This window comes from Tubulanus polymorphus, chromosome 10 (genome assembly GCF_964204645.1).
Source record: "Tubulanus polymorphus chromosome 10, tnTubPoly1.2, whole genome shotgun sequence".
NCBI classification, from domain to species: Eukaryota; Metazoa; Nemertea; class Palaeonemertea; order Tubulaniformes; family Tubulanidae; genus Tubulanus; species Tubulanus polymorphus.
Window position 1 is genome coordinate 8,122,839 of NC_134034.1, and position 15,957 is coordinate 8,138,795.

At 38.6% G+C, this 15,957-nt stretch overlaps 1 protein-coding gene across 1 annotated transcript in view; it reads left to right on the forward strand.

Moving 5' to 3' along the window:
• Window positions 1-15,957, forward strand: part of LOC141912054 (E3 ubiquitin-protein ligase Zswim2-like) — a 115,344-nt gene that overhangs the window by 35,872 nt on the left and 63,515 nt on the right. Inside the window, exon 2 of the mRNA XM_074803230.1 lies at window positions 10,032-10,149. Coding sequence (XP_074659331.1) covers window positions 10,032-10,149 — 118 coding nt within the window. The remainder of the gene's footprint in view (window positions 1-10,031; window positions 10,150-15,957) is intronic.

Genomic DNA, 15,957 nt, shown 5'->3' on the forward strand with positions numbered 1-15,957 from the left:
AGGTCAAGGCTCACATTGATATGTTTATTGAATGATCCAGATATCGATCTAAACATAATCGTAATGGCTAGCAATCGATACGAAAACATACACACGGCCAGTATCTTTCATCCCAAACATGTGTTAATTCAAAGTGCCAACCTGTTACAAATTTGTTTCTAGACACCACTGTCTGACCGCAAATCAAAATTATGTACGCAGATTTCCGTAGCATTCGGTCTTCTTGGTCGGGAGTCGATGATTGAGCCAATCCGGGTCACTGACAGTAGTGATTGATAGCTCTGCTAGCTGCCTTTTGAAAATTTTCAGTTCATGGTACAATGACGTATTTAAATTTCTGATCTCAGATAGGCTTACGATAATTCAATATATGTTTTCAATTGAACCATGCACTCTCCATGATTGAACCAAGCGATTTAACTGATTTGTGCAGCCATATTCCGAAATAGAGCGAATTCATCTTTTACGATGGAAATTGCGTTCGATTTTATTTGAAAAGTCAACAGATCGACAAAATGGAAATTATAAAGTGACCGTAGAGTCATTTACTTACTTATCAACACAATCATTGCCTATCACTATGATGAATCTAACAAAGGTCCAGTGGAATTATATATGAAATTTCAGAAGACTTTTATAAGCTAGTGTCGTGTAGTACAATATCAAATCTACAATCAAATGAATTAAGTGTGACCAACTGTTCAAGAAAACATCTAATACAACTACGTTGGTATGCAATCAATCAAACAATCAAAAGTTTCGCTGGCCAATTCTATATCGATTGGATGTATTCATTTTCATCAGTAGGCCTACACTAACTTACGTATAGGTGTGGTCTACATGTATTTGAAAGATGTAAAAGTTAAATCTATCGGCATTATTTCTTAGTTTCTATCCGCCTTTGAAAATAACAAATGTATTTGTCAATCTTTCTGCTAGAGGCGCCCAAATTAATCTAATCAGTATGCATCTTCCTGTGTAATTGTTCATCCTGTTCACCACTCCCATAAATATGTTCATATATTTTTTTATAATGTTTATTCCTGGGTATACTGTTCCCCTCAGGGGCTCACAGCCAATTTGGCTTCTAGTATATCCAGCTATATATATTGTACAAATATTGTTGAAATAATGATTCTTTCTTGTAAATTTGATGTGGCAAATAAATATGTATATACATTTACTTGAATTATATATGAATTTACTTGTGCCATGCGTATTATAGTAAGATGTTTTAACGCGTATGCATTTATAGTGTTCAATTCGATCATTGATCCAATATCGCCAAAAGGCCGGCCCAGTAGTCGTGTTTAATCCCGAGCTTTATTTGCCGAAACGCATCATGTTGTTCTTTAATTGAGTTCATTGTTTGTTTGGATGGCTTCAGTTAATGCTACACCGTTTAAACGTTAAAAGTAATTTCTACTGTCAAAACATATTGTATATTATTTGGCAGAATGTAATACGTGTTGAATAAACCGCTCTGACGTGAACTCTCACGTATATAAATGTTTCATTTGTTATTTTCCACTGACTTTAAGGTTCTTTTTTGACAAAAACCAGGAAACGTTTTATAAGAGCAATATTCAATTTGAAGCAGCCGATTGAGTCTTCTGGTTCGGATTAAACATTGTGAGCTACCTTTAAAATTGGAAATGATGATCCACGGTGTTATATGGATACGTTCCTGAATTAGAAGACATGATGAAGAACTACGTAATTGTGGAAACATTAATCTAAAGAGTGGGAGTAATAAATCAATTGAATAAATATGCGCAAACTCACTAATATGGTGGTAACAATTATAGAGCGATCATCATGAATGTAGACATAAAGACAACTTTTTATCTATTTTGAAATTTATCATATGCATTGCATTTTAAAACAAAAGGCCCACTGGCATGCATTTACACTGTGCAATACACACAAGTAAGTTCTAAAACAACCGCCAGGTGACCAGCTTCATATATCTATGACACGGGTTCACTATTTATTCTGTTTTCTAAAACAACCGCCAGGTGACCAGCTTCATATATCTATGACACGGGTTCAATATCAATTTAGTTTTCTAAAACAACCGCCAGGTGACCAGCTTCATATATTTATGACACGGGTTCAATATCAATTTCGTTTTCTAAAACAACCGCCAGGTGACCAGCTTCATATATTTATGACACGGGTTCACTATTTATTCTGTTTTCTAAAACAACTGCCGGGTGACCAGCTTCATATATCTATGACACGGGTTCACTATTTATTCTGTTTTCTAAAACAACCGCCAGGTGACCAGCTTCATATATCTATGACACGGGTTCACTATTTATTCTGTTTTCTAAAACAACCGACAGGTGACCAGCTTCATATATCTATGACACGGGTTCACTATCTATTTAGTTTTCTAAAACATCCGCCAGGTGACCAGCTTCATATATCTATGACACGGGTTCACTATTTATTTAGATGAGTTGGTGTTTATATTTCTGAAACAGACATGCCGTGCCAATAAGAGCATTAATGGTTTACTATATCGCAGTAATTGGTAAATCGTTTTATTGAACACGCACAAATAAAATACAGTCGTTGACCGGGAAGTTGGATCCCCGAAAATGAAGGGATTCCAAATTTTAATAATTCCATTTTCAAATAATAGACTGTTATATATAGTTTGTCTGTACGATATTAATTTTGAAATCTAGTCATTCAATCTAGACGATTGCCTTTGGTAAATTCACTTAGATCTAGATTAAAAGAGAACTAGTTTCACTGTGCGAAATTAAAGTTGAAATCTAGTCATTCAATTTAGATTATTTAGTTGACCCAGCCGACCACCTATTTTGGTTAATTAGTATATACTTAGATAGATCATAGGGAAGTTTGTGCAAACTGAAATCTAGTCATTCAATTGAGACAAATTTACCGGTACCATTTAAATTCAATTGGTGAACAATTATATACCGGCAAAATTTACAATAGCGCAAATCACCAGGTAAATTAGTTGATAATCAGTTAGCATGCATCACACAGAAACAAAAGAAAAATATAATTTGTGAACAGAATTAATCCCAGCCACTATATAAAGGGACATGTTTTGATAGTGAGATCATATCCAGCTAGTCTTTGACAGCGAAATATACACAGCGTTCAAGAAATTTTACAAGATATTACACAACCTTACACAACGAGATGGCAGTCTATCCATGCGGTGTCTGTAGTAAAGAATGCAAAGATGAAACCGTTTTCTGTGAGAAATGTGAATTCTGGTTTCACCGAAAATGTGAAGGTCTCATGCTTCAACACCTACGATGTCTGGCAAGAAGCAAATACGATTACATTTGTGGAAGATGCACTGAGCAAAACGGAAAATTTAACTTTGTTGAGTCAATCAAGAGACTCCAGTCTGCAGCAGATAGTGGAATTGGCGAACTGAAGGCGGCCGCAGTAGTAGAAAATGTATTGCTGCGTAAAGTAGGCGCCCCACAGCCAGAAAGAAATAGCCATTTTTCGCACTGATGTCTTCGCCGAAGAAATCCTACTTCAGAATGGGAAACCCGATGATCGGATGCTGCAGTAAAGGCAGATGGGGATTGTCTATTCCATGCACTTTCATTGGCGGCGTATGGAGACGAAGATAAAGTCGCGATTGAACTGAGAGCAAGAATAACCATAGAACTTGCGAACAATGAAACCTGGTACCTCAAGCAGTACAACCCAAGTCTCGACTTAGTGTCCCCGCCGTTTCCTGAAGCATGCAGAAATGGAACGTACTCGTCAGCGTGGTGCATGGCAGCTGCAGCTACAGTTTTGAATCGAAATGTAGAATCGTTGTATCCGGCGGTAAATGGAAAAGAAGACTCCGTGATAAAAATAGTTAACCAAACTTTTCTGCCGAGATTGTAAAAAAGAAAAGCAGCCGCACCAATCACTACAATGTGGTCAAACATAAAGAGAAATAAAGAAAACAAGTTATGGACACCGAACCACTTTGTCCCTCTACTCAAACCGCCACCAAGAAAACGAAACCGCGACGAATCCAAAGCCCATCAGAACTCGCCCAAGAAGAAAAGAAACCGCAAAGAAACTGACAATAAAACTGAACCACCAACTGAGAATAAAACTAATGAAACCACAAGCGACAATTTCAATGTGTCTACGTCATCGAGATACCGAACACAACTGCAGAAGATTCAATTGAAGACCCAAGTCCAAATGATGAGTCACTGAAAATGACTGGGCCGTGATTTGAAATCGTGGGAGGTGCTACCCAGAGAGGAAAGCCAATGCTGGTAGACAACAATGGCTACACATTCACCGTTAAAAAGAAGACAAAATTAAAACCATACTGGTGTTCAGTGAGGAACAAGACGCAGCGATGCCCAGCAACAGTGTCAGAAATGGAGAATTTGCAGAAGGCAGTGCTAAGCACACTCATCAGACAACACCTGGAATTTTGGCATCAACGAAAACTATCACCATCGCGAAGAAAGAAGGAATGAACAATTTATTCAAAAGTGCTGCCAAAATTGTACAAGAAGCCATGGTAACCTCTGTCGATGTCGAAGTTCCCTGTCCGACACTATCAGACCCAACGTAGCAAGCGAGACGCGTCAACTGCCACCGACAGAGTAAACGTCCATCAGAACTGTCTACATGTGATTTTGAAATTGACGAAAATTTCATCGACAGCAGTTTTTTGCGCGATGATGTGAAAGTCGATGGAATGCGCCACATAGTATTTGCAACCGATTTACAGCTACGACTTCTGAGCAAAGCAAAAACGTGGTAAGTGGACGGTACTTTCCGCGTCGTCAGAAAGCCTTTCACACAGTTATTTTCGATTCACGCCTTCCTAAAAAACAGCGAGGGAGAAATCAAGCAAGTTCCATTAGCCTTCGTTTTGATGTCCAGAAGGACCAAAAGAGATTTTGATCATTTCTCATAAGTCAACACGTGTAATTCAAGTGTGATTTTGATGTGTGTAGAGATACATCGTGACTAGGTTATTGAATGGCGGCGCCATGTTTAAGCTGCGCGTCGTTCGTTGAATAGTGGAATTATCTTGATTGTATTATACGAAGTTTATTAAAGGTTAGTGTCAACAAATGGTCCATTACAGTCCCTCTAATTTATGTGGAGAGACGCTCTTAACCGGCAAAACCGTGGTCTGTTAATTAGGGTTTTCTGTTTCTTCACAGAAAACCCTATTGAGATTTGCGTGATTATTATTAGGGTTTCTTCTGCCTCGGCAGAAACCCTATTGGATTCCTGCTGATTATTATTTTAACATATTTTCCACTGAGTTTCGTCACATAAAAATCATCTTCTATTAGATTTGACTACTAACAACTTTGAAACGAAATGTTAAACTCTGATAATAATATAACAGTCTCTTTCTGCGCGTAGTTTCTATGGATGTACTGTGCTTCCTATTTTAAACTTGAAGTTACTTCAAGATAACACCGGTGGAAATAGCAATCATCAATCATGGCACGCATACTGGCGCGAATCTGAAAGTTTATGACGTCATTTTATAAATAAATAAAGATTAAGGAAGGCTCCGAGAATATCCAAATCACAGGTTACTGTGAATAACTGGGTTCGACCATTCACAGTTTATTCATACTGTTATTAAAAGCAGTTCCTTTTAAACATTCTATAATAGTATAGTTTTGTTCCTGGATATCAGCGGTTTATTTATTTATTTTACCGGTACGCGTTTTCTTAATTGAATTGAATTGGTCCGGTCCAAAAGGCGGGTCATACTAGTTAGCGTCAGAAAATGTCAGCGTTGGTGATACCTTGTTATCAGTCGATATTAAACGGTCTAAAGTCAGTTTATACATCACATACATTACAAATTGGAGGTCCCTTGTAGGCCTACATGTACATCACATCGTGACGCAGCGGAGAATGTCATAGAAGAACAAAGTCAGTTAAAAATACCTACCCACTGCACCGATAAAGAATGATTGCTAGCCAGAGACCAGTGAGTAATGGGGAGTGATGGTACCGTTCATGATTATATTGTTAGAGGCCTAATGGTTATTAGACATAAATTTCATATGTGAATTGTAGTCCCCATCTGATCGCTTGACTTGTCAGACTGACTTGTCACTCCTCTACTAATAATAGTAACACTATAAGGCCTTCCCTCCTGCATAGTTTACCCTATAGGCCAAATTTGTGCTTTGGGCTAAATTCGGTTTTCTTATCAAGTCGACTTTTTTTCGGAACTAATAATAACCGAATATGCACTTAAACTGTCACTAGGGAATGGTAAAAACACCACAGCTTCGTTCTTCTCGATGTTGTTTCCCCCAAAACCTGGCACATTAGTACTTTGCGCGTAGAAGCACATGCGCGTAGTAGCACATGTGGGTCAACATATCCATATTGTGAGTTGACCCCTAGGTGGCACTCTTTCAAAAAAACGGAATGTAACGAACTGATGTCGGCTGAACAACATTCTATCTAGAAAGGCAGAAACCCCTTTATCGCTGCTTGCAGCTATATTTTTTATTATTATTTTTTTCCACACTTTTTTGTCAAAAGTACATAGGCTTTTTTACATTACGCTGTTGCCGATACAATCCGTCTGATATCATTCAGCTCACTTCGATCTACAAATACTCCATGCATATTTTGGAGAATCAACGTTACAAAAGCACTGTCGGGCCGTAAACATCGAAAATTGAGCCCTATTTAAAGAGCCGACACGTTTTTCTACGACACGTCGTCTTTCCGAAATCTACCGCACCTTTCTTGTCACATCGATTATCAATTCAAGCATAAATTAACAAATTTATTACCCAAAGATTGCAAATTCTGTTGCGGTTTTTAAAAAACTAATTTTAACAATAGCCCATTTTCCTCATCAAATCATATTACCGATACACAGGAAATTTACTACTTTAGATTGTAAAAGCACTGTGGAGCCGTAAACATCGACGAATCGACGTGTGTCACTACATGGTCGTTCCGGGGATCAGCTGCGAGTTTCTCCTCATCATGAGAATCAAATCGAGTACAAATTAATTTATTACGACCAGTGATTTGGCTGCGGGCTTCAAGCAGTTAGTTTAACAATACCTTTTTTCTTTACCAAATTAACCGTGTATTTACTAGGTAAATCATTAGTGTGCCCAAACTAAACACGCCGAAGAGATATAGGCCTAGCGGAGAAAAGCTGTTGTGTCGACGAGGTATCAAAATAAAAGAATATATTACTTTATTCAGCCGCGGGCTTCAACCTCTATATAAATACCATCAATACTCAATATTTCCTCCAGTACATACGGATCATTGTCAAATGCAAAAGGTATTTACTAAAAACAAGTATATAACACACTCCTATCCGTATGCTGGACTCACATTTGACATTTGGAGTAAGCGTTTGCTGTGGGAGAAAAGAGATCGTTCGCTGTGTCGCTTGAAGTGTTTATCGAGTTTTACGCGACCTCAAGGCTTTAGGCCTACTGGTACTGAGCTTTACTGTCTCAAACAAACACAGTATAATCGTTGCGTTTATTAACGGACTCATTGGATTGAACTTCAAAACAAAATTTACGATATTTAGAAGGGTTGTTATTCAATAGGCCTACGACCAATCTGTCCGGATGTTAGGCCTACGCATATACATAGGCCTACATAGACTAGTAGCCTCTACTAGGTTAAAGCTAAGTTCACTGTAAAGGAGGAATCAGATTTATTAAAATGCATGTTAATTAGTGATTAAGTGGTTCTGACTTGCAACGATCAATCACGATTATCAATCTTAATGCCAAAAATGAAAGTTTTTTTGAAAATTTCGCCTGAGCAGACAGCTTTATAAGCCAGACTTTTCATTTGAGTTTTTTCATCATAAATGAAACTGGTATTTCATTAATTCCTAATGACTTTAGCCGGGCGTAGGTCGGCCTTCCGACGGCTTGTGACTCACTGCGATGCCATTCACTGCGACCGCCAGCGACGATTGTGTCGCAACGACTCATCGACCTATGCTCCCTTGCGACGGGTTACGACTGTGAGCAACGCCAGTCACAAGAAGTTGCACGTGTTCTACTTTCTGCGACGTGACACGACTGTCACAACCGACCTACGCGCTCTTGCGACTGGTAGAAACTAGTTGCACACATTCGCTGACAATCGTATCGCAACCGACTTGCATCGAAGCTTGCGATGCAACGCGAGGGATCGTATCGCGTCACAAGGCAGACCTACGTGCGGCTTTTATTTACTGCGGAGCCCCGGAAATCGATCGAACAGAATTGCTTTCATTCAAACATTCGTTCGAAAAAAATTGTTTTCGCTCAACCAAATTTTTTTGCAGGGACAAAAAGTTTTTCATTTCAACAATAACATAGCTTTTTATTCGAACACATTTTTTTTGTCTGAATGAAGAAAAGTTTTGGTTCAAACAAAAAGCGTATTGTTCAATCAAACAGAATTTTTTTCATTCGAATAAGATTTTCTTGTCGGAACATTAAATTTTTTAGTTGAACAACGTGTTAAGGTCGTTTTGGAAATTTACTCGGTCTGGTATATTTTGGATTACTGTGTATGTCATTTTTCAGGACATTAAACAGAAGACGACTTAGGATACTACCTTGCGTGACTCCACTAGTTAGACCGACTTATTCCAAGATGAGGCGTTCTGTTGATTTCCGCTACAAGTTTTCGTTCAGAGATAACTACTGAGCCATTTGGGCAGCCTATCATTGATACTGTTTCCTAATAGCCTATTTAGTAATGGCTGATGTTGTGCCTAATCTAATGCTTTGTCGAAATCCACCGTTGAACAGGATTCTTAGACTGTGCAGAAAACCCGTTATCGCTGCTTAGCAGCTATATTTCGTGTTATCGTTGGCCTACGTGACTGACCTTGCTTGAGCGTTCGCTGCTGGCGCACCACTTCAAAGTTATGAATAAAGTATTATAAAACTGATTGTTAATGACCTACAACAAATAAACCTTTAAACAAAGGTACTTAGTGTCTGACATTCTACTGAAGAATTCCGGATTGATTCACCGCATAGTTTTTTCATAGTGTCACTAAGTGACCATTTTGATTTATGAATCAATTAAGATGATTGACAGATGCGGGTGCGGTTGTTTCAGCTGTTGAAGACGTTTGATGTAAACAATAATTTTAACCACGTGCGCGATGAAAACAGGGACATCAAACTAAGAAGCACTGAATTTTTTAATTAGGCCTACATGTGCTGTGCTGGTTTTTCGAATCTTAATTGACTCCTATTGCATAGGCCTAAGACAGGCCCTCTGGAATTGAATTGAATTCGATACAGTAATTCGCCTGTAATTTGTGATGAATCTTTTTGAAAATTAGCTTGAAGATTGAGTCTGGCGAGATGTCCACCCCTATTGTAGAAAATGTCATTGGTGATCAAATATGGCTGCCATTGGAGTGGCCATCTTGAATTTCTTGTTTGTACGATGCACCTGCAATTCTTGATGGATTTCCACAAAATTTAGTGTGAGGATCAGGGTCGGTAAGCTGTCCATGCCTTTGCTATATGGATGTCATCGGCTTACAAATATGGCCACCAGGTCAGCCATCTTGAATTTCTAGCACGAAACGGCCTGCAATTCTTGATGCATTTTCATGATACTAGGTGTAAGAATTTTGGTTGGTGAAATGTGTACCCCTTATTGAAAATTGAGTTCAAGTACGGCCACCAGGGTTGCCATCCATCTTGGATTTATTTTCAGCACGATGCCTACACCAATTCCTGATGCATTTTTTCATGAAGTGTGATCTTTGGGGCAGCTAAAATGGGCTTGTCTTTTCATGTAAGGATATATTAACAGAAAATGAACATTATCACCACATAGCCTATACCATTATATTATATTTTGAAACTTGTTACATCGTTACAATGTAAATCTTTCTGTAACACTTTGAATACTGAATTATTCTACTTCTACTGTGTCATGAAGGTATAAGGCCCATGGGCCTCTTGTTCTTTTGAATCTATCTTGAATTTTCTCATCACATGTTTCGCTTATATTCATAGGTATTAATTGGTGATCCTCATCAATGTACGTGTCCTGTATTTTTGAAAGAGAAAGATTTGTGTAAACACATTTGCTGGATTTTACTTCGCAAATACAGAGTTCCTAGACAAAATCCTGGTAAGTAATTTGAATTGCCCCACTAGTCAGGATTGAATGGTCTTCGCCCTAGTCTCACTAGCTTGTTTTGGTCTGCCATACTATTTCACTTAAGTTGCATAAAAATGTACAAAATTTGCAAATTTTTTGTGGGGAGGACCCCTCAGCAAACACTTTGGGCTGGACCACCCAACAGGAATAAAGAGTTCTCTTTTTATGTGTGGTGCCTTTTTAGTAGTCTGAACCTGCCCCTGAAAAAGGACATTTATGATGTGAATTCTGAGACCTAAGGTAGCCTCTTAAAATGTAAGCCTGATTTTGACTGTCTGATTACACAACAGAAACCCTTGACCAATGATTCTTGTTTATCAATTTGAATTTTGGATTCGGGAATTTGAGATCTGGATTAGGGAATTATCAGGGAATTTGGGACAAAAACTGTAACTGTAACTGCAGGAAAATTGTAAGTTTGAATACGATTTACACATTGATCATGGAAAGTCTTTGAATCAGGAAGGCCATTGTATTTGTCGATCTTTTGAACTATCACTGCCACTCTATGAGGCCATATATCTCTAGGATTCAGTTGTAGTCAAGTAACACACTTTTATTGGTACAGCTTGTAATTCGTAGGTAAATCGATCTGACGTAGGCCTATGTGTTCCTACCTACCACTGTGGAGGTTCATTGAAAATTAGAGTTTAGCGGATATTGTATCTTTGGAATTGGTATAGGCCTGTTTTTATGTAAACAATCGATGAGGTCTCAGTCTCACCGAAGTGCCCGAGGGCACTTGAAAAAGTGAACAAATCTACTAAAAGAGTAAAATGTTTTCATGGACCTCCAGAGCACAGGACTTTTGGTCCTCAAGTTCTTCCTAGAAATGATGAAATAACGAAGCAAAAAATGTTCAAACTTTTGGACCAGACATTCATGAAATCTGTTCACCCAGTCCTGGCAGTGTGGCTGGCTCCACAGTGTATCTACGTTGCTCTACGATCCTATGTAACCACCCACCCAGACACGTTCATTCAAATTCGCGTGACTTTTGCGGACAGAACTACTGTCGGCATTTTTGCCTGTGTTCAAACTGCGATATCTCAGCAAATAAACAACCGATTTTGATAAATAAACTATCTACACTAACCTAATGACGTTTTGTGTTTGTTCATTATATTTGTTTGAGGATAAAGCCGATTTTAGTACGATTAAATGTAAGATGCAAAAATGATGCGCTGTTTAGCGATGAGACACGCATCGCTCAAGTGTCTTGTTGCTAACGAACTACAGTGTTACAATGCCTAGTTTCAAAGTGAAAAAATGGTGTCATTTTTGCTATTTCTGTATTTATATCGCATCAAGCACGGACTATTGATGAAGGAACCTCCGAATGAATATAATAATAAGAAAACTGAATGTTTGAGGTTTGTAAAGAGAGTTTATTTTTCACAATCGGTTTGGTGAAACTGGATTTCTGGTGGTTTAAAGTCACAGTGATTTAAGAGTATCGAGAAAATGTCGTTCGTGTCTTAGTGTCTGTGGTACATCAGACACTAAGATTCTTGGTTAAGAAATCTGGCACGATGGAGCCTTCAATTCTTGAGCAGTTTATTTTTCAAAGTAAGAACAGGGAGCTGCATTGAAAGATGATGTTAGGGTTATAGAACCTCCACTTCTCTAAAATATTTTACAGCTTCTATTGAATTGTATTTTTTGTTGTTGTTATTTTTTGGTTTACCTTTATCAGCGATATGATGTTGGCATTGAGCCAATTCATGTAAAATCGTGGTAATTTTTTTTATGTGAGCATTTGTTTCATTGGTTCTCGGCTTAAACGACGTATAATCGATGCGATTGAAGACATGGCTAACCTCCGTCGATGACATGGTCAACTGAGTTAAAATTCGACGAAAAACTGTTTTTGGTGGGAAAATTCTTAGCTCTCGTGTATAAAATTGCAATGACCTCGATTGGGGGGTGTCGTCTCTACGAGCGAATGTGATTGGCTGTTTTTGGGTTATACGGGGAATTCCGGCGCTACTAAAATAATTATGGGAAAGCCATAGAATGTCGTACGTTTCATTGGACTAGGTTGCCGTTTACGTGCGAATTTCAAATGCTCATTGCTGGTGAGGATGTAATTATTTCACACATCCACCATAGGTATTGTTTCATTTTAATACCCGGTGATTGTTTTGATTGACATTGAAGTGTAAGCGAACATTCACTTACACGAGGCCTCCACGTGCGCGCGGAGTGCTACACCACACACACACAAGCTCGTACAGTACACTACGGTGATGCTGTAACGCGTGCACATTTGACACGAAAATAGGCTGAATAATCGTAGCAGAAGATGAGCGCTGTGTTTTCTGTTCGATAGAATTTGTAATAGATTGTAATTTCTTATGACCTGAAAATACTAAGCAGCAAACTATAAGGTCTGTCGAGGTCTGAATATTATAGTGGTAAATTCCAGGATTTAAAACAATCTAATAGCCGATTTCTTCTGTACCGGTATTCTAGCTTCCGTGGCCAACATTGGAAGAGGTTTCCAAGACCCAATTTTCAGCCACCCTCTGATATGTGACATCCTATGAATTTTAGGCCTTGTCAAAATAATGGTCTGTTTGCCGTAGCCCGACCGACCCGACTTCAAAGGTACCGAGTGAAAACTTTTTTCTGGGATTCATATAAATTTAATTTTTGATAAAAACGACCAGCCGACCGACCGACCCACTGCCGACGTATGAGCTACGTATGTTTGAATTCACGTTTGCATCGTGTGAAAACATGCCTTGACATGTGGCCTAATTCATGTTTCCAGGAAACTGGCAGTGTTCCAATAAGCTGCCACTCATTCTAATAGTGACTATAGTGACTGAATAGCTGGTAACGTAAAAGCTTGCACATATCAGAGATGCTAGTTGTCCGGAAATATCCGGAATTCCGGAAATTTAGGATCGCCGATGTCAATTCCGGAAATTTGGCGAGAATTCCTCACGGCGACCAGTAATGGCACGGACCGTAAAAGCGTTCGTTTGCTTGTACTCATCGTCGCTTCTGTGTTATTTTATCTCGGTCTCCGTTTCCGAGGATGTTCTGCTACAATGTATATATGTGTGCTTGTGGTGGTATCTGTGCGTGCGTAGGTGGAGCGCCACTGTTGTGACGCCATTTCCAATTATCTTTACGCGCCGTTGTACATCGTCCCGCTGATGGCCAACAATGTGAAGATGCACGTGGTAATAATTAAGATGATATTTAATAAATATCATCTTAATTATAACCATGCGCGTGCTGTGTCCTGAGGCACGCAGCTTTGTAACTTTCTTTTTGCCTGCAGCTGTCAAGCGGGACGGTCTGCAAAATGAGCACGCACGGAAAGATTGTCAGTCGGGAGTTGGCCGATATAAAGGCAATTGACAGCGGTATAAAAAATAAATTTAACTGGCACTGGCTAGAGTGTAAGGACAGTAACGGGGACTACTTATCGAACTACATTCGTAAGTTAGACTTAGCTGGCGTGGCGTACTGCGTCGTTTGTAAAGACCAGGTCAAATACGGTAGTGGCGGGAAAAAAGATATTCTTCGTCACCCGGATAGCGCGCGGCATAAGAAGGCAGCGAGGGATGTGAAGCACAACGAATGCCTGCCGTCGTATTTTCAGATGAAAGATGCCGATCGTGATACTGCATCTCCGGCGATGCAAAAACGCAAAATTTTTCCTGGGGGAGAATTTTTCTGACACCCCGTTCTAAATTCCGCAATTTTGGTACTTTGGCCCTAGCATCTCTGACATATTCAATGTACTGTTTCATTTTTAAGCCAGAGATGACGCTCTGGACGAAGTTATAATTTTAGAATAATTCTTGAAATCTACGCTATTAGACACATTTCCCGTGCGCAACATAGATGATTTTTTTGCGATATTGTTTCCATGTAAAAAAGCCCAAAGGTGAAAAATTTGTTTTTTTTTGCATCGTGTGAAAACATGCCTTGACATGTGGCCTAGTTTTAGTTTTTCAGGAAACTGGTAGTGTTCCAATAAGCTGCCATTCATTTTAATAGTGACTATATTTTAAAGCTGGTAACGTAAAAGCGCGCACATATTCTATGTAATGTTTCATTCTTAACACAGAGATGACGCTCTGGACGAAGTTATGATTTTAGAATAATTCTTGAAATCTACGCTTTTAGACAAATTTCCCGTGTACAACGTAGATGATATTGTTTCCATGTAAAAAAGCCCGAAGGTGAAAAATTTGTTTTTTTTTGCCCTAAAATCTTGCAAAAAAAAATTTCTATCTACCTACCGACTCATCCTGAAAAGTTGAGTCGGTGTTACGGCAAACAGACAATTATTTTGGGATGGCCTTATTTGAATATTTTTATTTTTTTTTAAGATATAAAATAGTTTCCCTGCCGCACCTACCTGTACCTGTACCCTACAAAATTTTGGACGTGGACCGTAACCAAATGTATATCTTTGGTCTTATTTGACTAAAAAATAATTCTTTAAGAAAGATAAAATACAATAAACTTGTGGAACTTTGAAGTCACGAATTAAAAAGATTTTTCAAGCAATGCCCTTGTTCCAAACAACCTCTAGCTTTCAAGGTAAACCACACTTTGCCCATGGGCAATTCATTTTACCGTAAAAACCGGCGTATAAGTCTACGCGGCGTATAAGTCGAGGTCAATTTTTAGACCTACATTTCATGATTTTAACATATATCTGGTTTATAAGTCGAGTCCCTTCTCTTAGAAGAATAATTACTTGTATCATTATATTGAATAGTTTGTTTTGATAACGATGTGTGCCTTCACGCACCCCGCCGCGTGTCAGCCTGATTGCTGCTGTGTGTTAATCAATAGACTGTTACACACACACTCAGGTATAATACACTACCATACAGTGGTACAGTAGTTTTGAGTCACACGCTATATATAGCCTAATGTATTAAGCGCTGTTAAGAGCGCGCATATATGAATACATCGTTTTAAATGAAGCTTTGTCAAAATGAAAGAAGTTTTTTTTTTCATTAAATAACTTTATTTATCATGAATAATTATTCAAACTGTTATATAGCAGTGAGAAGATGAACACTGTCTTTTTTGTCTGGTAGAATCAATATTTCTTAAGTGACCTGAAAATACTTAGTAGAAAACTGTACTCGGGGTATAAGTCGAGTTCAATAATTTAGTGGTAAAATCAAGGATTAAAAACTCGACTTATACGCCGGTTTTCACGGTAATCTTAAAATAGAGATTGACCCTGTTAGCCTATTTATTTGGTGGGTAATTTTTGTTTGACTTTCTTTTTTTGATTGAGTGTCCCTTACACACCCACCGCACCTGTCGGAAGCGAAACAGGGGATTTGATTTTGAAATCGGAAATCGAAGTACACATATATGGATTCAGCGGATTCATACATAATAGGGAAATTCGGTACCGGTTCATTCAAACAATCTTCCAACCAGTCTGAACGGGCAAGCGACTGATCAGGGTCAATTTTCTTGGCTGCCTAATTTAATACATCGAAGTTTTGGAAGTAGCTATTTTTAGCACTAAGTGATGGCACGTTTTTACATAGTCAATTTGCATAGGCCTACTTGGAATTGAAATACTTGGAATTTCAATCCCTCCTGGAAGAATTGCCGTTTTTTGTTTGACTGATGTCAATGTACTTTTTGACCTACAGGCCCTCACTTCATAAACTCCCTAAATTTTTTCGCTTCTATTTATTTGAGCTGACCTTGTCACCTGAGCTACAACCAATGTGATTGGCTGTTCATGGGATATACAGGTAATTCCAGGAATTTCGG